At 41.2% G+C, this 22,547-nt stretch overlaps 1 protein-coding gene across 3 annotated transcripts in view; it reads right to left on the minus strand.

The window, feature by feature from the left end:
- Positions 1–20,885, minus strand: part of LOC109913794 (ubinuclein-2) — a 79,324-nt gene extending 58,439 nt beyond the window's left edge. For all 3 annotated transcript variants that reach the window (XR_007265692.1, XM_020513342.2, XM_048617629.1), the window contains exons 1-6: positions 20,577–20,885; positions 14,001–14,093; positions 13,063–13,164; positions 8,428–8,565; positions 6,761–6,873; positions 179–686 (exon numbers count right to left, since the gene is read on the minus strand). Coding sequence is in view for 2 of the 3 variants with exons in the window: in XM_020513342.2 (XP_020368931.2) it covers positions 179–686; positions 6,761–6,873; positions 8,428–8,565; positions 13,063–13,164; positions 14,001–14,093; positions 20,577–20,792 (1,170 nt within the window). In the remaining variant the exon portion in view is untranslated. The remainder of the gene's footprint in view (positions 1–178; positions 687–6,760; positions 6,874–8,427; positions 8,566–13,062; positions 13,165–14,000; positions 14,094–20,576) is intronic.
- Between the last annotated feature and the right edge of the window lie 1,662 nt (positions 20,886–22,547).

Consider the following 22,547-nt stretch of genomic DNA (forward strand, 5'->3'; position numbering starts at 1 on the left):
TCATTTTGAAAAGGTCAAACTCAATAAATAGTGTTGTGGTCAGTGTGCCCTAGATGCTCCCCACCCTCATACTAATGATTCCCAGGAGGAACAGCACCTTCAGATCAGAGATTAAAAGCTAGAAAATGGAACTGATCTCTCCAAATGCTACTTTGTGATTTTCCAGCTAGGTACTTACTTGAGTTTCGTTATTCAAATGTACAGCACATAGTGTCTTAAGATCTTTGATCTGGTTTTCAAGCTGGACTGGTAACCCTCCCGGCAATTCAACCAACTGTTTTTGGCTCTGGGCTGCTAAACTGAAGCCTGAGGACACTGCAGTGTTGCTATTTTCCTCTGTTTCAGAGGCTGGGCTTCCACTTGGCGTTTCTGCTAGCAGCTTATCTATGTCCAGGTCACCAAGCAACTCCATGGCATTGGCAGCTTCCTGAAGCAAGTCATTCTCATTTGAGTTCCCCAGAATTGCAAAGACCTGGTCAGCGGCAGTCACACTGATGTCGGAACCACCAGGGTTCTTTATAGTCTGCTCAGGGACTTGGGAGGTGGATGGAGGCTTCATGGTCATCTCCTGCTTTTTCATTGCATCCTTCTCCTTCTGGAACTTTTTGAGCATTTCAGCCAATGACAGGGCATCACTATGACTTTTCCGCTTCTTTTTATGTTTGTCGGCGTTGAGGGCCACCACTCTGAAAGGAAGTAGAGGGATGTTTAAGGGGTGTACTGGTTCTATTAGTCAACTAAAACCCAGAGAACATAAATTGAAATTTCACCAGAGCAGTTGGATAATTTCAACCCATCTCAAGTTTTTTTTAAAAAAAGTGAAATCAAAAAGCCAGCAGTAAAAATGAACATGCAGCTCTGGGTTGTCACAAAACCACAACTGGTTTACTGAAATCCTTTAAGGAAAAAAACTTGCCATCCGTATCCAGTTTGGCCTGCATATGACTATAGCTGTACAGTGATATAGTGAATTCTTAACTGCTCAATCAAACAGGGAGGTATTCAATTGCATCATATTGCTTCACAACTTCTGGGGCAACTAGGGTTTATCTCTTTCAAAAGGAACCTGATCTGCACCTGAATTGCTGTATACTGCAAGGTTATGGATCAGGTGCTGGAGAATGGGATTAAAATGGGCAACCAATTTATTCAGCTGATTCAGAGATAATGGGCTAAATGTCCTCTTTCTGTGCTGTAACTTTGCTACAGTTCAATGGGTTTCGTAGTACAAACCTTGCAGGTGATGCAAGGCCCAAGAATTATTTTTTATAAATAAGATCAGGCAATACGACAATACTAAACAAGAAAATGAGAAGGTTTTTGTGTTTATGATTCAGTTTGCCAACATATGAATATTCCAAATTCAAACAAACGTAGGCCATTTGACCACTCGAGTTGTTCTGCCATTTCTAAGGTCATGACCGATCAGTTGGTGTTTTAAATTGCATCTTCCAGTGCCTAACAAAAATCTACCTCCACCTTAAAAGTTTGCAATGACACTGCTTTCACCACCATCTGAGTAAGACTTCCAAAGTAACGACCCCTCAGAATAAAGTTTTTATTTCTGTTTGAGAAGGGTGAGCCTAATTTTCAAACAGTGAAGCCTACTTCTGAATTACACACAAGTGGGAACATCTTTTCTATATTCACTTTTTTAAGACTATTCAAGATTTTATGTATTTCAATCAACTCAGCCCTCACTCTTCTGAACTCTGCAATAACCTTTGATGTGTTACCTTATTAAGTACTTTCTGAATGTTTAAGTACAATACATCTACAGGTTTCACAGTACATGCCACTTTTTCAAAGAAATCTAATAAATTGTTTAAATGTGATTTCCCTTTCATAAAACCTAATTACCTAGAATTTTTCTAAGCATCCAGCTATAACCTTTTTCATGATCGATTCTAACATCTTCTCCACGACAAATGTCAAGCTAACTGACTTATGGCTTCCTGTTTTTGCCCACGGTTGCTTTCCTTTAACTTTGTTAGTTAATTGTGGATGGTAGGTTCACCTTTTAGATGTTTTCTTTGTAGTAGGGACATATGTATTCTGAAATGTTTGTCACCATCTATCCCCTAGCCTAGTGGGCTGGTTCACTTCAGCTAGCTCAGGTTTCATGTCAACACATTGAAATTTAAAATCCTGGTCTTAGACTCAATTTAATCCCTTTCAAAGATTATTTAGATATTAAGATCGCTGCTACCTAGGGGATGCTTTTATTCTGAGGTTGTTAATTCATCCTGTCACTTTACAAAATACCAAGTCTAATATAACCTTCTTGGATTTCAGAATGAGACAGTTTCTTAGAACAGCACAAAGGTATTCTGTGAATTCACCATCCAGGTAATTAAAGCCAATCTGATTTTTCCAGTTCATTTGTAGATTAAAGTCACCCATGATCATTGCACGTCCCTTTATCACAGCACCTGATATTACTTCTTCCATACTTTGCCCCATACTGTGTTTCTGTTAGGGAGCCTGTAGCCCACTTCCAAATGTGATTTATTTCACTTATTTTTCTCACCTCCACCCAAACCAATTTTACATCTGGATCTCCTGAACCAAGTTATCTCTACCTACTACATAGCTACCATCCTTGATGAACAGTACTGCTCCCTACAGTTACCGAGCTTCCTATTCTTCTAGAATGTCATATACCCCTCAATAGTCAGGACCCAATCCTTATTATCTTCTAGTCAGATCTCCACAATGAAGTAAGTGCATATGATGCAATCACCAATATGCAGTATCAATTTCTGTAATTTGTTATGAATGCTGTGAACATTCAGATACAGAGCTTTTAGTTTTGTATTTTCAGAAAAACTTGGGAGTATGAGGGTTTGAAACAAGCAATGTTCTGACAGCAACATCACGAGCAATTAGTAGGAAATTCAACTAAGTCTTTGTTTTGAAAAAAAGGTGAGCATCAGCACTTATTCATTTCAAAACAGACAACAGGTCATCAGACTACAAAACCTGAAATGAATTGACTTCTCATGATTGGGAAGGGTGAGTGGAAACAGTTTAGGAGAAAGTTCAAGCTTTCAAAACAAAGTCAACTCAGGTGTAGAACAGCAGCAGAGTGAGGACCATCACCACTGGTGATTCCAGAACTTATATGTTATAACTAACAAAGGTCATCTTCTCTAGAAGTGAAAAGTCTGAGGGGTTACCTTAACAAATATTCAGGGATTTGATTGGGTGATGTAAGGATTTTTCACTTGTGAGTCCAAAACCAGGGACTGTAAATATAATTGAATCAGAGATAGTTGGAACTGCAGATGCTGGTGAATCCGAGACAACAAGGTGCAGGGCTGGATGAACACAGTAGGCCAAGCAGCATCATAGGAGCAGAGAGGCTGACGTTTCGGGCCTAGACCCTTCATCAGCGGGGGCGAAGGAATTGGGAATAGGGGATAGCATTTTTGCAGGAAGGTGGGTGGGAGGAGGAGTATTCTAGGTAGCTGTGGGAGTCAGTGGGCTTGAAATGAATATCGGTTTCTAGGTGGTTGCCCGAAATGGAGACCGAGAGGTCCAGGAAGGGGAGAGAGGTGTTAGAGATGGTCCAGGTAAACTTAAGGTTGGGGTGGAAGGTGTTAGTGAAGTGGATGAACTGTTCGAGCTCCTCGTGGGAGCACGAGGTACAGAAGAGGGATTGTTCCACGTAACCTACAAAGAGGCAGGCATAGCTTGGGCTATAAATATAAGAGTGTTAACTACAAGTCTGTTAAGGAATTTAGTCGACTTCATTTCACCCAAAGGGCGTCAGAACGTGGCACTCACTAGTTGAGGTGAATACAACAGATGCATTTAAGAGGAAGCAAGGTAACTAACTGAAGGAGAAATGAATACAGCACAGGCTTATAGGTTAAGATAAGGCTTACAAAGGGTCTAAGATCTACCAAGGATGTTATGCTAAATGGCCTATTCGTCTGCTGCACATACCACCTAATACCGACAGTTCATAGTTAATTTCTGCACCAGTCACTTCCCAGTCTCACAATGACAAATAACTCTTTTAATACATTCATGCAAGAGGCTAAGGGAAGCTTCACAAGTACTGTTCCACCCGTCAGCCACATGCAGCATGTTGGTTTCACTACTGAAGTAGGTCACTATTCTCTTGTCAGCAGAAGCTTCACAAGTTGACAAGAAAATGTATATTAAAAAGAGGTTGCCTTCATTGTTTTTCCTGAAATGGATAATGTGTATGTTCAATCCACAGAAAGGGGTCAAAACCCACATGTCCCTAAACTTAAAAAAAATTGTTGTGGTCATCAATGCAATGTGTTTCCTGTTTGTTGCTGCTTTACATATCAAATCTACACATGTCCTACAAGTGGGCTGCAAAACCTTTTCAGTAAAATTAGAATATTCATTGCAATGTTATTTCTTTAAATCATCATCCCATGACATGGCTCTCATTCCCCCTCATCCTCTCATGTCATTTCCATTAGATTTCCACCCTTCTTCCTATGCCATCCTAATCCTCCTCCTTACATTCTCCCAACCAACATTCCCTGTAACTTTCCTGCTGCTGTGCAGTCCTCCGAGGTCCCTTTGCCACACCTCATCACTAATCTCATACCATTTCTAGCATATCTTTCTAGCATTACCCCCCATTCCCCATCACATAATTCCAACTCACCTCCTCATGTTTTCGCCTCACCCCTCTCCCAACTATCTCTGATTACCCTCCAATGCTACCCCTTAAGCCCCTCCCCAAGCTATCCTCATTCACCACATCACCATTTTCAGTGTCTTACATTTGGTGATGTTGTTTTGAAAAACCCTTGTTTTGCACCATTGAGATAGCAGGTGTTTCATTCGCTATTTTAAAACATTTAATATTTAAAATATAACTTTAAACATTTGATGTGTAAATGGTGTAAACATTGAAATGTACCAAGAACTGCCACAAAGCCAAAGGACTTCCAGTGAGAAAATGTCAAAGTTGATTCTGTGACTAAGAACTTGGTCTTTTTATTTTTGCGCCTTTAAAAATCTGTGGACTGGAAGGAGAAAGAATTGATTTTTAAGATAAAAAAGGGGATTTACCAGGATGTCTGCGTTATTTCACAGCAAGAATTGCGAACTTGGTGTTTTGTGGCAGGGGTTTTTTGCAATGTGCACATCAAGAGCCAAAGAGTTGTTTACAAGTGAAGCTGATTGGTTCTCAGCTATCTGCGCAGGTCAGAACTGGAAACAAGTTACAGAGACACAGAGGGTGTGCTGTTGTTCTCCCCAGCAAAGAAAATCTCCATTTAAACTTGAAGAAAATCAGTTACCTTTCCTGCAGCAGTTTCTGTGAGCTGTGACTTTTGAATTGATAAATAAGAGAGCTTTTCCAGGTGAATCAGTTGCTCTGTATTTCTTACAGGGAAAGCTTCTAGCAAAAGACAACTGAACGCCAAGGGTCTGGCTAGCCAAAGACAGATCATGTCAACATAGGATTCGAGAAGCAAAGAACACTGTAATTAACTTTCCAGTTTTTCTCTACCTCTGCCAATAATCTAGTTTCCCTATTTATTTGTCTGTGTGCGTAAAGGAGGAATTTAAAGTTTTAGTTTGTAGCATTATTAGAAAATGGTTTATATCTGTTTACTTGTAGCTGTAGCCTAACTACTTATAAATAAACAATAATTCTTATTTGGTACAGAAATATGGCCCATGATTTCTATCAACTTTAGTTTGAAAGGCAGGTTAATTGGGGGTACTGTGTACATCTTCAAAAAAAATCTTTAACATTTGGTGCAACTCCAAAAAATATCTGGGTTTGATTTATGGTGCATTACTCAGTGGGTCATAACAGTGACCAAGACTTCAAATTACGAAAACACCTCAACAGAGTCACATAAGAGTTAGGAGTTAGCAGAATAGCTGGCAAATAGTTTGGTCTAAAAGCTTGGTTATAAGAAGCTTTATAAAAAGAGAGCAAGGCTCAAAGCGGTCACCCAGTCTGCATTTTGTCTCCCCAGTATACAGGAGACCACAGTGTGAACAGCAAATATAGTAGACTAGACTGAATGTAGTAGAACACCAACATTCTGTCCACAAAAATGACACCGTGCTTCCAGCTGCCTGCCACTAACACCCTGCTGTGTTCCCTGTTCAACATTTCTGTTGCAGGCCTGCTGCAGTGTTCCAGTGAGCTTCAGCACAAGCTCAAAGAACAACATCTCATTTTCCACTAGGGGACCCTGCAGCCTCTAGGACTCAACATCTAGTTCAGTAATGTTTCAGCTTGAATCTATACTTCCATGTTTTTTTTAACCCATCCCACAGCCAATCCTGTTATGACATTGACTGATAAAAGCAACCTCTCATTTTCACATACTCTTAGGTTCATTATCACATTATATGGATTGCATTCAGTACAGTTTACTCATAGATCTTATTACCATTTATTCAGCTTTTTTTTTGTTGTGGCCTCTAATCCATAATCTTTGTTTACCAACCCCCTTCCCCTTTCGTCTCTCTTTCTAGGCTCCATCCCTACCTATCTGCTCACTCACCGCCTTCCCACCCCAATTTTGGCTTCAGTATAAATACCACTTTTCCCTACTGACAGTTCTGATGAAGGGTCACTGGACTTGAAACATTGACTCTGCTTTCTTCTCCCATGCTGTCAGACCCGCACAGTTTCTTCAGCAATTTCTGTTTTTGTTTCAGATCTCCAGAATCTGCAGTTCTTTGTTTTAGTTCAGTGATTGTTGACATCTTGTACTTGAGCAACTCAACATGACTCACTCACCCAGACTCCTTTGAAACCTTTAGCTTCCTTGATTTCTTTTCCTTCATCCCACTTTCATCCTTTCTTCTTTGCTTTTTTGCCACTCTGTCTTCTCCATCTTTTAATTTTTGTTTCTGAAAGATAAAAAACTGCAAATTATCTCCTCATTGTCAACTTTGAAAGAATGCACATACACGGATCAGCTTATGATATCCTGGCAAATCTCATGCGAAGCATAGATGGTGCTTCAATAATACCTATTACAACACATCATTTTCAAAAAGAAAGCGACATAGTAGCTTTGGATGCCTGACAGACTTAAACATTATGGTAAAACATTGGTAATACATCGCAAGTAATGAGGCAGTTTTCAACTGAAGAACAAAGGGGTAAGCAAAAAGATATCTTTCCATTCAAATGTTTTTTAGATTCTGGAATGTTTTACAACGAGAAGGGAGATCAAGATGTCGGCAGGGTAAGACACTCCAGTAGGAGCTCCTCTGCTCGCCAGTTCCTTTTCCTTTCCCCTTTTTTATCTCCTCTCTGCAGTATGTTTTTCTTCCCGCTTCCCCCCTGCAAACTTTTAACTACCTCTACCTAGAGAAAGGAGTCAAGGGAGACAAGTCGTGACCAGAGACTGGAGGAGAGTTGAACGTGCACGCTGTGTCTCGCAGCTGTAGCAGGGTGAGCACGGACTGAGTCACAGAGCAACGGCAGCAGAAACAGCGTGGGCTGGGCCGAGACCCAGAATGACAGCAGCAGAGTGAGCATGGGCCGGGCCGAGTCCTGGAGCGACAGCAGCTGAGGAATCTCGAGCCACAGAGCGGCATGAAGCGAAGCACGAAGTCCTGGAACAGTGTGGCGAGGTGAAACGATGCAGGACAGTTGTTAGACTTGGGCCGAGTGCCACGTGCTGAGCTGCTGAAGTTTGGAACTCTTTACCAGACTGTAATTTAAAACCTTTTCACTATGTTATAACTACTTCATTCCTAACTCATTCTCAGACACTGAAAGTGATGCTTATGCTTTTCTTTTCATCCTTTTTTGTATAATACTATTTTTTAACTCTAAGATTTGTACCTAGGTACTTGTACCCAAGATGGCGCTATTAAAAGACAGCCATTGTGAAAACTTTTCACCGTACTCCTGTACTAGAGTACATGTGACAATAAAGGGTGTTCTATTCTATTCTATTAAGGCACTGAGTAAATCATATAAAAGTGAATTGAAAAGTCAAGCATATAATATAATGATCTTCGTAACAACTGGAAAATGGGACTACAGTTGATAGTTCCAATTGAAATGGTTTGTGTGCGTGAGGGCATTTGTGTGCGCACGTGCATTTGCGTGCGCGCATGTGCGCACACACACGTGGTGGGGGGTGCAAGAGAATCATAGACACTCATGCCCAGCGTTTGGAGCAAATAATCGCGAAGGGTGCCTGCACTGAATTGCTGTTCCATGACATTTGATGACACAGGTATGCTCTACACATCTCCAACCTGCCGAAGGGAAGAATGTGCAACTCTCAGTGCTTCGTCTGATTGCAGAGGGTTATTGAAATTTTAGAGACTGCTCAACCTTGTCATTAGGCTGCGGATGAGGTGATGGTTAGAACACACATACCATTTGGGATATCTTCCAAGTCTCACAGTTCACTATAGAATTAAAATTAAACCACAACTTACTTTAGGTGATTTCAATCTTTTCTTTCCTGCCACATCTTCATCTTCAGTGTCGGAGGTTTGCCGGAACTGCAATGTCCCTGTGTTTATATAAAATCCTCCATACTTTGTTGTCAGGGAGGCTGGAACCAATTCATCATACTGGAAAATAAATTCAGGTTTCAGCAGAAACTGTACGCTGGAATTGTCAGTCTGGTTTAAACAGATGAATGCGCAGTGTTTAAGTACTTGGAAATACTCAGTTTACACTGTTCGGTATCACTAAGGCTGAATCTGAAATATACATATTTTGGAATGTAATGATACCCTGCACATGTCAAAGGTTGCTTGTGCAGTGATAGGATATATTAAAAGATCATGAGTTCACCATATACTACCACCTTTTGGGTGCATTAACTTTTTCTGCTATGAATTCCTATAACACAGGATAGAAACTACCTAGACACTGATACCGAATCTCAAAATGGTGATAAATTTTGCTATTTAATCATAAACAATATCAAATAATTCTTAATAAAAAAGGACAGAACAGATGAGTTCAAAATGCACTATGGTCTAAAATGTATCCTTCGCATCATGCTCATTCAGCTGAAGATTCCTTGCATGTAATGTCTCAGCGTAAAATTTTTGTTTCCAAACTTTACCTCCAGAGCTGAATTCGTTAAGGTGTTTTAGGATATTCTGAGAAAAAAAGGTTTTATTCTCCTTTCCCTAATTCACACCAAAGACAGATGAAATGGAACTAAAACCAATCTCAACTCGTGGAAATTCATATTAGATGCCTTCCACACTAGTGCTATATGGGAACAATATAATGTGGTAATATTATTGGGCTAGCAATCCAGAAGGTCATGCTAACACGCAAAACTGAAATCAAATGTGCCACCATTTATCAACTAGGTGCCGAAAAATCAACAGCACACCCTGTCCACTTGATTTTGCAAGGTTTCCTTACTATAAACTAGTGTTTACTGCAAAACTGGGGCAACAAGCAACAACCCAACATAATCGTACTCAATGAATCATACAGTCAATGTACTACGTCCCTCCATCACCTTTCCTGAGCATATCCCTGTCCTTCTGGCAGCAGTATATAGTCAAAGAGGAGTTGCCTCTCCAAGTCCTCAATGTTGACTCCAGACTCCATGGTATCTCAGGGCACCAGGTCAAACATAGGCAAGGAAATATCTAATTACTATCCACCACACAACACAAATCTGAAGAAGTACTGAGAATGGTAATGGCACAGAATGCCCTCTGAGTGGGAGAGTACAATGTCCATCACCAAGAGTGGCTCAGCAGCACCACTATTGCCTGAGCTGACAAGACTTGAAAGACCACATCTGTCAGATGAGGTCTGGGAGAGGTGGTGAGGGAACTAACAAAAGGAAAACAACATTACGTAACCTCTTCTCCAAAAACCTACCAGTTGCAGGTATGTCCATCCATGACACTATTATTCAGAATGACCACTGCACAGTTCTTATGGAGACAAAGTCTCATCTTCACATCAGTATCACTGCGGTGAATGGGATGAATTCAGAAGAGAACTAGTAACTTTCAACTAGGCAACCATGTGGTAGAACTGTATACTTTTGCAATCTGCAACCTTATAGCCTTACATATCCTACTCTATTGTCGCCTGTTCAATGGAGGACATAGGACAGAATATAGTGAAGCAAGAGGCCTAACTAATAAGGTAACAACGTAGTGAAGCTACAGCATAACATTACATGCATGCCAAATAGCAGAAGCAATGTGTGATAGACAGAGCTAAATGATCACACAACGTACAGGTCAGTTCTGCAGTCTTGTCATGAACCATTAAACAACAATGATGGGGCAGCCCAGCATGTCGGCACAAGGGAAGGATAAAACACTCACCTTCTTTGGCCTGAAGCGCTTAGGGTTTGATTAATTTCATTCTTCACCTGAAATCCCCAACATCACAGGTGCTAGCCTTGAAGCAATATAATTCACCCCACAATATTGCAACTGAATATTGCAAAGGCTATGGGCCCTGATAATGCCCAACGTCTTCATCTATGAAGACTCGTGTCTCAAAACCAGTCGGGCCCCGAGTTAAGATGTTCCAGTACAGCTACAACACTGGCATTTATCTGACAAGGTAGAAAATGACCCTGGGTCATCTTTTGCACAAAAAACTGGACAAATCCACCCAGTCAATTATCATATCAGTCAAATTCTAATCTGTTAGCCTCCACTCCCATTAATCTACTCTTGACAATCAGCAAAGTGATAGAAGATATAATCAAAAATCTGGAACATAAAGCCGACCTACAGGGCTCTTGTAGCACAGTGGTAGTATGCATAGCCAGAAGGTCTGGGCTCAAGTCCCACTTGCTCCAGAGCTGTGTAATAACGTACAAATGCATCTGGCTCACCAAAGTCCTTAAGGGAAGAAATCTGCCATTCATACCTGATCTGGCCTACATGTAATTCCAGAATCACAACAATGCAGTTAACTATCAACTTCCCTCTGGGCAACAAGGATGGGCAATATCTGCTGCACTGGCCAGCAACACCCACATCTCATGGATAAATTTAAAAAAAAAAACAGCGCCATGAAGCAGTACATGGCAATACCTGCTCATTTGGTTCCTGACTTCACTACAACCTTGGTCCAAATTTGCTGTAAAGAGTTGAAATCAAAAGAAGTGCGGTGAAAGTGTACTTGCCATCAAGTCAAGATTTGGCCGCCTGGAGCATTAGGTAACGCCAGCAAAATTGAAACCAATGGGAATGAGGGAAAATCGTCCAGCTGGTTGGAGTCATGCCTAGCTTAAGGGAAGATGGCTGAGGTTAAAGGCCAATTATCATCTCAGGCCCCTTCCAATATGGAGTTCTTCAGGATATTGCACTAGGTCCAACCATCTTCAGTTACTTTACCAACGGCATTCTCTCCAAAGATCAGAAGTGGATGCTCCCATGCTGGATGATTACACACGGTTCATTCAAGACGTGTTCACATACAGCGACATCTGGACAATATTCAGGCTTGGGTTGATAAATGGCAAGAAAAATTTGCACTACAAAAATACGAGACAATGATCATTACCAACAAGAGAATCTAACAATTACTGTCTGACATTCAACCTCATCACCATCTCTGCATCAACAACACTCAAGTAGCTCAATACCATCTAAGGCAAAGCAGCCTGCTTCATCAGCACTCCATTCACCACCAAAACACAGTGGCAACATTGTGTACCATCTACAAGATGCTGTGCAGGAATTCACTTGGGGTCTTTTGAAAGCACATTCCAAATCCATGACTCTACCATCTCGAAGGACATGGGCAGCATATGCCTCTGAATACTACCACCTGCAAGCTTCCCTCCAAGTCACATAGCATCCTGATCCTGTTATATTACTGTTCCTTCATAGTCATTAGGTCAAAATTCTGGAACTCCCTCTTTAATAGCACTGTGGATTGACCTACACTCATGGGCTGCTGCAGTTTAAGACGACAGTTCCCCACCACCTTGTCAATGGTAATTAGAGAACAAATGCGAGCACTGGCAACAAGCCCACAAAATAATTTTTTTTAAAATGTGTGGTGTGTATGAAAAGCAGCTTCACCTTGGATTCACATCAGTTTAGAGCAGGATTTACCATGTGAATGGTAGAAAATTTCACCAAGATCCAGGCAATTGTTAGGAATACTTTCATCTGCCTCTTCCAGAATGGAGTTAGTTTGAGAAACATTGAGGAGAGAGTTACAGGTGGAAAATATTCTAAAAATCAGTCACTCTACTCCCATGGCCCTTCTGGTTATTTTAGTAATGAAACTGTTTCTCAGAACTGAAAGGATGCCATCACACAGTTTTTAAAAAAAAGCAGCAATCTGCACTGACTTATACTCATGCTCTGTGTTGAACTTCCTCCAGATTTTGAAAACAGAAGCCTAAAAGATATCAACTAACATCTGTAAGACTGAAACACTGAAGTTATTTTCTGCACAATACTTGGGCCATGAAATGTGTTCCATTTAGCAAATGCAAATCTCCAAAACCAACTGGGTTTACAGAGTTCAAGGCCATGAAATTATGTTCTTGTCTCTGTACAATTGCAGTGTGTGACTTCCAGCATTCAAATGTTTAACGCTAGGTTTGCTTATAGTTACAGCAGAGAATAACCTTTTGAGGATTTGCTTGTGGTGGTGACATTATGAACACTCGCAAATAATCACTGATTGTCGAGTGTAATATTCTAGTACCATATAACTGGTGGCCGATGGTGCTTTGCCTCTTAGAAAATTAGCTTGTTAAGCTTCAGTATAACTCACAGAGGTGACTGGAAAGTCTGACCCAAATTTAACTTCAGCCATGGGTCCTGCAGTCATAATAAGATTCTGCCTGTGGGAAAGGGCACCCATGAAAAATCCATACTTCACTTTGGTGGTAGAAAGATTAAGTACACTTCAGTCAACAGAAAACATTCTGCTGGAGTAGTACATTGACAAAGGGCAAAGTTACTTGTCAGATCTCATTGTGTGTTGCTGTTGGTTTTGCTGAGATTAATCCCATGGAGAAGCTGTTCAGGTTCCTTACAACAAACAAAGTGAAGCTGAAAAGAAGTGCTCATTTTCAGTACAAATCAAGAACCAACACTCACCGCTTCAGAGTTGTCAATGAATGGATCCGTGTCATCGTAACCGTATCCCATGTCAATTAGATCCTGCATGCGATCTTTCCGTCGCTTGTGATTCTTTTGACCCTGTAAGTTAGGCAAATTATTTCTTTTGTTTTCCTTAAAATGAGAGGTCAAGGGAGCAGACAAGACTTGGCATTCTGTTAGATATTTGGAGATGTGTCCTATTTTGATGTTTACACCCGAGCTGGGCATTGATAGCAAAGACAAAAGGCAGTCATTTCATGCTTGGTTCTTTACACTTGGTAACTGAACTCCTTTCACTACAGATTTTTGCCAGTGACCAATATGCAACATTGAACATTGTTTCCTCATGGATAATTCATCAACAGGGTCTGCAAGGCAAATGTTCACACAACCATCCACTGAGGAGGAAGAAAAATGGCCATCAAATTATTGCTTTACAGTCTGAACAATTTACATGCATTTAACAGTCAAGAGTCTAGATTTCAAATTTGCTGCTATTTCGGTTTCATAATATCTCTAGGGATTGAATGTTCATAGGCAGAGGCTAGGAACAGGGCCACAGAAGATTTAGGAAATTAATTGAGCTGCATCAGACACCTTTGCACAATGACTTTTTGCTGGGCTTGGAGCCCATGCTCAGGGGACAGCAGTATTTCTACATTCTGCTCAACATATTTACAGCTTTTGGGAGCTTGCTGTGCACAAACTGGGTGCTCTTTTTCCTGCATCACAACATTGACTACAGTTCAATAGGCACTTCACAATGGATATAAAGTGCTTTAGGCCATCCTGAATTTGCGAAAGTTCTTCCTTTTTAAAAGGGATACAAATGATATGTGAACATCAACAGAGTCTGTCCACAGATACACCATTTGTGTGCACTCTCTCTAACGTGTGTACATGCACAATTACATACTCTCACATATGAAACTCACATATTTTTCCTCAAGTTTCTTCGCTAAAGCTTCCACTTCCTTCCTCTCCTTCTCTTCATCATTGAAGGGATCATCAGAATTTGCAAAATTTCTCTGTTGAAACAAGAATGAAAAGGTTTGTCTGAGGCATATGAGGACAGGGTGACAAACGATATGGGAGGGTTCTCTAGGGATCTTGTTTGGGTGCCTGCGCAATGAGAAACTAACTCAAACAAACTATGGAAGCCCCAAATCTATACGACGTCAACAGATCTTGATTACCGCAGAGTTAGTGATGCTATGTTTAGCTGTAATGTCTATTAAGTAGAACAGAAATAAGCCTGTGCTCCTGTTTCAGATTGCTGTCAAAAACTTCACCTCACCACTGCCAGGATGTCAGCAGCACAGCTTTGAGCTCACGAGAGATGAATCACATCAGAACAACTCAATGTTCACTCACAATTGAATATTTCCATTGGGTACAGGGATTGGTCAGTGAGGAAATGCCTGATAAGTGAGAGAGGGGCAACTTACTGACTTTGAAGGGGGTGGGTTTGCAATGCAGATTCACCAGAATGAAACCAGATTAAAGGGAGTTAATTTACAAAGGGGCATTGCATAGACTATGTGTACCCCCTAAGTACAAAAAAAATTATGGGATGATATTATTAAGGTGAATGAAATTATATGCAGTTTCTGTCCATCTATCCCATTTCTTCTAGAGGGCCAAGTCCAGAACAAAGGGTAATCTCAAAGCTAGACCATTCTGGAAGCACTTCTTCACACAAATAAGCTGTTGAAGGACACTGTATCCAGTTAATGGATGACAATCATAATTAGCTTGACATGCTAAAAAGAATCAAAAGGTCAGAGTGGAGGTTTTGGCTCAAGTGTCTTAGACAATTTTTGATTTGCTCAATTTTGAGAAAGCCAAGAGGAACCAGCATTCAACTATGTATGTTATCCAAAGTAGTTGTTCTGAGAAGCTTCGCTGTTCAATCAGAATACAACATTCCCAAGACTGAACCAGTTCAATGGTAACGCCATGTATTATAATGGGGGCAAAGGGTTAAAATTGATGCAGCTGTGAGGCTGCCCCTTGCCAAATAGGACATTTTGCTTTACATGTTTATCAAAAGGTAACTTGTGTGTCTCTGATTTTTCCCAATTCTTACTGTAAAGGTAAAATCTCGATTGCTGCTCCCATCTTAATGAGGGAGACAGCCTGGCTTTCAATTGAGGGAAGGAGAAATTCAGCATCCCTGTGACTACAGTTCTCTGACAGTGAAATGAAGATCGGGGACAATATCACAGCTAAGCAATGAGGTTCACTTGTGATGCCATTCATCGTTGAGTAGCTTTCCAATTCATAAAAAATATGCACTTGGCACAAGATGGCAGCACTGTAAGCCCAGACTGCCAGCTCCCCATTGCAACTTCAAATCCACATTCCCCTCCCCAGTGTCTATGCAATCTAACCAAACCGATCCCACCAGCAACCAGGCAACTACATCCAACAAGTGCCTGTACAACCTCTGCCAGGACCTGCATCGACAATGACTCATTAATCCAAACGTGAAAGGAAAGTCTCTGATGAACAAATAGATCAATTATCAAATTACACAAACTGGAATACAATACAGGGCACAAAAGCTTGAAACAGCACAAAATGTTGCAACCCAGAGAATACAAGGAGAATATTATTTCTCTCTCTGAAGGGTTTTGCACAAACACTTATTGAATATAAGGAAAATTAGCCCACACATTTTCTGTTCCAAGACTAAAAAAAGAACTTTGCAGCACGATGATCAGTAAATTCTAAAATGAGAAAAATTCCAGCTATTCCACTGGTGTTAACGTATGGGTGATGTCCCCAAATTTTTAGCTCAAAATCTATCAGAAATTCAGACACCTTTATCATTACTAATTAACACTTCCAAGATGCATACAAACTGAACACCATGCTTAGTTTCTAGTTTGATGAAAGATCATTGACAAGAAATATTCACTCGGCTTCTTTCTCTATCGGTGCTGTACAACTTGCTGAGCATTTCCAAAAATTGTTTATTTCAATTTCAGGTATGTTTGCAACTTTAACTCTTGTTAAAACTTCTACTGCTAAACAACTAGATCATTGAACATCAACAGAACACACACTAGTCCTCTGGAGTTTAGTCCCTGCAAAAGGACCCAAACATGTTAACACACATTAAAATCCAAAATGTGTATGCATTTTCTGAGCAACTTTTCCATTACAAATTCCTGTGTCCACACTTGTTATTGGAATGTAAATACGTTACACAGTATTTACATACTCTATCCAGTGGCAGCATAATAGCACATTAATTTTACAAATCAGCACCTCAGTTTGCATCATAGAAACATTCCTCTGGTAAAACCAATCTGCTTCCCAAATTGTTGAACAACTTGCCTTTTAACAATGTTAAAAAGAGTCATAAAATGGGACAAAAATATATAGCATATATGAAATATATTAGATTGAACATCCTGGCTCAAATCATTGTGCCCTTCAAGTCCAGTCACATGATACTTTGGTTATCTCTTAATCTCAGAAGTGCCCTAGCAAATTATTCAGTTGCCAGGAGAATGAGGGATAGACAATAAATTTAGCTTTACTAGGACGACCCAAAGAACAAAGACAACCAAAAGTTGGAGACTGCTGACTGCTACCTGCACAAGACCCAAATCAAAGACATTTATTTCAGACCATGGTAAATTGTAAAGATGACCCCATAGTAGATGACGGTGGAACTTTATTGCTTGAGGAGAGAGTTAGTGATCAAAGACAGAAATATGAGCATCTTGCTGAAGAATAGATTTTCCTTGTGGTTGAACAGAGAAGAATGCAACTGATGCAAGACTAAACCAGAAGGATCACACCACACGACAATAATATTTATTCTTCAATAAATAAATACTAACTGTTTGGAGATGTTATATACACCTCTGGAGCAGATGGGACTTGAACCCAGGTCTCCTGGCCCAGAGACAGGGAGAGTACCACTATACCATGAGAGACCTCAGACCACAATGATACAGAATACACTCATCTCAACCAGCTAGGGCAGCTATTTGTGAGGGGAGGTGAAAAGAAAAATTAATGAAACAAAATCATGCATTTTTACAGCATCTTTAATAATCTACCAAGGCACTTTACAGTCAATGAGATATTTAAACATAGTCATGTCTGAAGTCTATTATGAAGGGCTTGAGGCCCAATCGCAGTGTCCAAAGCTCTGAGCCAGGATGCCTGGGTTTAAGTTTCACCTACTTCAGAGTTGTGTAATAACATCTCTCAACAGCTTGGTTTGAAAATTTCTTAACTGACTAGAAAGTTAGTATGCACATAATGATGTTCTTTACAGTTGAACAGCAAGCCGTAATTAATTATCTAGGCCCACAGTAACCTCTTGGGCAAGATCCCTGGTGGATGTCTTCCTCTTACATAACTGAATTGCAACAAAACTTGGCATCAACTGAAAGGACTGACAATCAAATTTCAGAATGACAATAAAATGTTCATTTGAAAGAGAATGCAAGCTTGCATTCTGCTAAAATGCACCAGTTAACTGTTTATCAGATGCAAGAGATAAACACAAAACAGCACTGAGAGTTTCCACAATATCACAATGGCACCTGATGTAGCAACATCCAACACCACAATAAAACATGAAACGTTGCCTGTGGGGATTTAAGAACGCTCACCTGACCCAAAAGCAAGGGATGATTGCTTTGGATTAAATTCAATATGTCCCAACATGCAGATTAATTTCATACGCAGATAGCTAACTCCAGTGTGGATCAAACTAAACTTCCTGTTCAACTCTCAATTCAGTTGGATTTCAACACAGGTCTTTGGAGCCAGAAAACACCCAGTATCATGAGTTGTTTTCAGAAACTATGAACAAGAGAAGGTCCTTCAACACCTTGATGTTTGCCATTCAATTAGATCATGGCAGATCGCCACATTATTTTTTCCACCTTAACTCTTGTATTGCCTCTGGTATCTGGTGCTGGATGACAAACCTGCCTACTGGAGACAAAACCATCAACAATTCCAAATTTTGTCGCTAAGGGTTTAGACTGTCCTCGGTCAGCCAATGGTTGGGGTGAGGCATTAGCATGTTCTACAATTTCCAAGAGGTGCAGAATTCTCACAGTGTTCAAAGTTGCAAGTAGATTCACACTTCCTGACATTAGTTACAGGTCCAACTCTGCTTCAGGCTTTGACTCCACAGTAGATCTTCTGCTCCCAATCATGATATACACATCAAATAAAACAGCATAAAATGCACAGAAGCAAATTAGTAATTATTCTATGAACAGAAACACCAAATAGCCAGAGTGTTGACCACAAGTATGTGAGGCTACACAGTCCAAGTACGGCCACAGAATTGAATACAAGTACAGACAGCACACTGCATGGAGAATTCAATGGCTTCAATTAGTGACCCCAAAACATTAAATCACAGTAAATGTGGATTTAGGATGAGAAGATTTAAATTAGTTTAAAAGTAAACTGTTGGACTTCCTTGCTCAAGCAGTGAGAATGGCATTGAATATTGTGCCAGGGAGGACAGTGGGGAACAAAAACCAGCCATGACATTCAAGAGTCAATGGTGCTGTAAAGGGAGAGGTGATATCCTGAAAGATCTTATGACTGTGGCACTGGAATTCCAGGTAGCCCCGTTGGATTTATGATTAACTTTCATACTTGGTTTTGTTCTGTTTGAATTTGTGGTTCTGATGGGTCAGTATCTGCAGTTAAAGGAATGTGGATCGGGATTGTATCAGAGAGATGAGCACAGGAAGCTGCATATACATTTCTTCATTGCGACTTCTGCAGCATGTTTATGAAAAGTTGGCTGTTAATAATTATAAATTTGATTCATTGGGTAGCAATCACACCCGAATCAAAATACTGTGCCCTCAGTCTCGCTACAAGACTTAGGCACACAATCTAGGCTGACACCTCAGTGTTGCATTGGAGTGCTGCTCTGTTGGAGGTGTTGTCCATCAGATGAAACATGAAATGAATAACATGCTGAAAATAAAGTTCCATTTCACCAATGAAAACATACAGGGAGCTCTTTGGGATGTCATGTACAAACTGACAACCTTTTGAAGTGCTTTCCAATATCCTGGATTCCTTTACGATTCTATATAAAAAAAGATTATCCAAGAATGGCAGGATGCACAGGTTACAGAGGTGGTAAACTGAGGCCTGAAAATTCCCTTATCTAACAGCTGCATAACTTCAATTTTAACCCTGCTGTGACATTTCTGGTCTTCAATGCTATTGCTTTACAAAAAAAAAGAGACACCATGCTAAAAACTCAGCAAAGGCCATCAAAACAAGAAAAAGCCTTTTGTGATAACCCTAACTTGTTGAAAGTTCAAATGCACTTAGTTCCTCTCATAAATTTAATTGCTCATAAAAAACCTAGACCATTCCAATCTTTACATTACAAAATAGCATCATGCCAGTGTTGCTTTGTTTCAGAAGAAAATATATGCAAAATCAGCCAGGTTCATATAGGCTGAGACACTGGTTGAGAGCAGAGTGAAGTGGCCGTTTTTCCAGCAAAACAAAGTGAAAACGGGAAGATGGAGGTGGTCTCAGGCAGGAGTATGTGGAGGGGGTCTGGGGAGGTGCCTTGGACGGGGGCACCTTGTGCAAAGGATGCATAGGGGTTTTGAGCAGATGCGCGGAGGTCCCAATGTGGAAAGGATCTCAGTTTGGGGAAACTGCAGCGTGGGTGGGTGGGTATGGGAAGGGGGATGGGGTGCAAAAGGAAGATATACCAGGATGTTGCCAGGAAAGGAGAGTTTGTGTTATTAAGATAAGCTGGATAGATTGGGCCTTTTTTCACAGGAGTGTAGGAGGTTGAATGGTGACCTTATAGGCATTTATAAAATTGTGAGGGGCGTAGATAAGGTGAATAGCAAAGGTCGTTTCCCTAGGGTGGGTGAATTAAAAACTAGGGGGCATAGTTTTAAGGTGACAGGAGGAAGATTTAAAAAGGACACAAGGGGCAGCTTTTCTACACAGAGAGAAGTTCATGTGGGGAATAACCCACCAGAAGAAGTGGTGGATTCCAGTACAGTTACAACATTTAGAAGAAATTTGGTTAAGTACATGAACAGGAAAGGTTTAAAGGGGTATGGGCTAGTTTGGGTAAATGGTCGGCATGGACTAGTTGGACCAAGGATTTGTTTCCAAGTTATATGACTATGACTTTGGACAAGGGTGGAGATGTGCTCTTGGGGGCAAGGAAGACGGTGTGGGAGGAAGAAAGATGGTCTTGGGAGGGACAAAGGTGGTCTTCAGTGGTGATGTTTTCCGTTGGGAGGGTAAGGGGGTGTCTAAGTGTGCGATCTGGGGAATGTGAGAGGGTCTCAGAGGATGGGACTGTGGGGTACTGGAGTCTCGGGGTGACAGGAATCTCTGAGGGGAGTAAGAATTACGGTAGGATCAGAGGGGTATTTAGAAAGCGACTATGTGAGTAGAAGGTCTCCCGGTTATCCTGAATCACCAGGCAAATCCCTGGGACGGCTCCATCCGTCCGTACTTACCTTGGCTTCTCGCAGCAGCTCATTGTAGTTGTACTCAGTGTGGCTCCGGTCATTCGGCTCACTTAGCCGGAGGCCGAAGCGCACATTTGCCGGAGCTGAGCCGCTCCGCTCCTCTCGCCGCTTCTTCTTGGCGGCGGCGGCGACCGGAGACACGGGCACGGCTGTAGCTTGAGGCGCGGGCACCGTGTTGAAGGCCACCCTCCGCGGTTCTGTCATGTCTGAGCGGGCAGGGCCTGCCGCGCCAGGCCAAGGCCAAGGCCGGGGGCCAGGGCCGGCGCCAGGCCGCTGCAACGCGATCAAAACCACCCCCCCCCCCCGCCGCCCTCCCCTCACTGAGCCCGCACCAGCGCCGCCATCTTGCGCGTCCCGACGTCACGGCAGATACGCACGCGGCGCACAACACGAAACGTCAACGCGCGCTGATGTCATCCGATATTACGCCACACAATCGAACCTCTCTGCTGACGTCAAGTCCAGGAAGCTCATTGTCACTCTTCAGGTTGTACCAGGGGTGGAGTGTTAGTGTCTCTACCTCTGAATCAGGAGGCCAGGGTTAAAGCCCCACCTGCTCTGGAGGTGTGTTATAACATTTCTGAATAGTTTGATTAGGAAAATATTTGCACCCAAGGGCACTAGGAGTAGCCCATTTGGCCCCTTGAAACTGCTCATTCATTCAATAAGATCGCAGCTGATCTGTTTGTGTTTCAAATCCTCGGATCCCATTTACTGCCGATACTTTGATTCCTCTGCCCAATAAGAATCTGTCCAAGGTAGACAAACAGGAGGCTGGAAGAATACAACAAACCAGGCAGCGTCTGGAGGAAAGGAGAAGTCAGTGTTTTGGGTATTACCCTTTTTCAGTCGTCCAGCATCCTGTTTGTATAACCTGGATTCCAGCATCTGCAGTTTTCTTTTGTCTCTAAAGAATCTGTCCTACTCTGACTTAAAAAATTTAAGGATTCTTGCCTCCACCACCGTGTAAGGCAGAGCGTTTCATAGTTGCACAGGCCTCTGACTGAAGAAATAATCCTCTTTTTGTTTCAAGTGCAACCCCTAATTTTAAAAGTATCCCCTGGATTTAGTCGCACCCCCAAACATTGTCTCCCCATATGTTATATATGTTAAATTATATTTTCACACCTTGTTTCTTAGGCATTGCTGTAAAATAAAAAAGACGAACCTGTGTTCTGTAGCACCTTGGACAATCTAGGAAATCCCAAAGCACTTCACAACCAATTAAATGCTTTTGAAGATTGGTCATTTTAGTAATGTAGGAGACTAGGCAGGAAATTTGCATGCAACAAATTTCCAGATGCAGCAATACAATAATAAGAATTTTGACAAAATCAACTACATTTCAAATTTCACTTTATTCACTAAAGCACCTTGAGATGTCTGTTAGTCGTGTAAAGTATTATAGAAATGCAAGCATTTATTTTAATCTGAACGAGGTGATTAAAGGACACTGAATCTTGGATCAGCTTGCAATATATTGCTGTACAACTCAATATTTTTATGTTTGATGTTCACCCAGCATATTAAATCATATTACAAATTGATTGCAATAGCTTTGGCAGTGACGATATTTGTCACACCACTATTGTCAATAGTATGGCATTGTAAATGTGTTGAACAATTGACAATGCATTGTTCAAAAAAGCTCCCCAGTCAAGTTGATAACTTCCCAAAAGAGGGAGTGTATTTAAGAGTGTAAAATTTAAACATTTATGATATATTAGTTATTGTTGTGCTTTGACTTGGCCGAAACAGTCGCTGAAGCAAGATCATATTCCGGAAACTTTGAAGTCAAACTTGAATGTCCTCCTTCTGTACTGTGTCATTCATTGAAGCAAAGTAATTATTCAATAATTCTGAGATAACAAGGTGTAAAGCTGGATGAACACAGCAGGCCAAGCAGCATCATAGGAGCAGGAAGGCTGACGTTTCGGGCCTAGACCCTTCATCATGATA

The sequence above is a fragment of the Rhincodon typus genome, chromosome 37 (genome assembly GCF_021869965.1).
Source record: "Rhincodon typus isolate 14 chromosome 37, sRhiTyp1.1, whole genome shotgun sequence".
Taxonomy (NCBI): Eukaryota; Metazoa; Chordata; class Chondrichthyes; order Orectolobiformes; family Rhincodontidae; genus Rhincodon; species Rhincodon typus.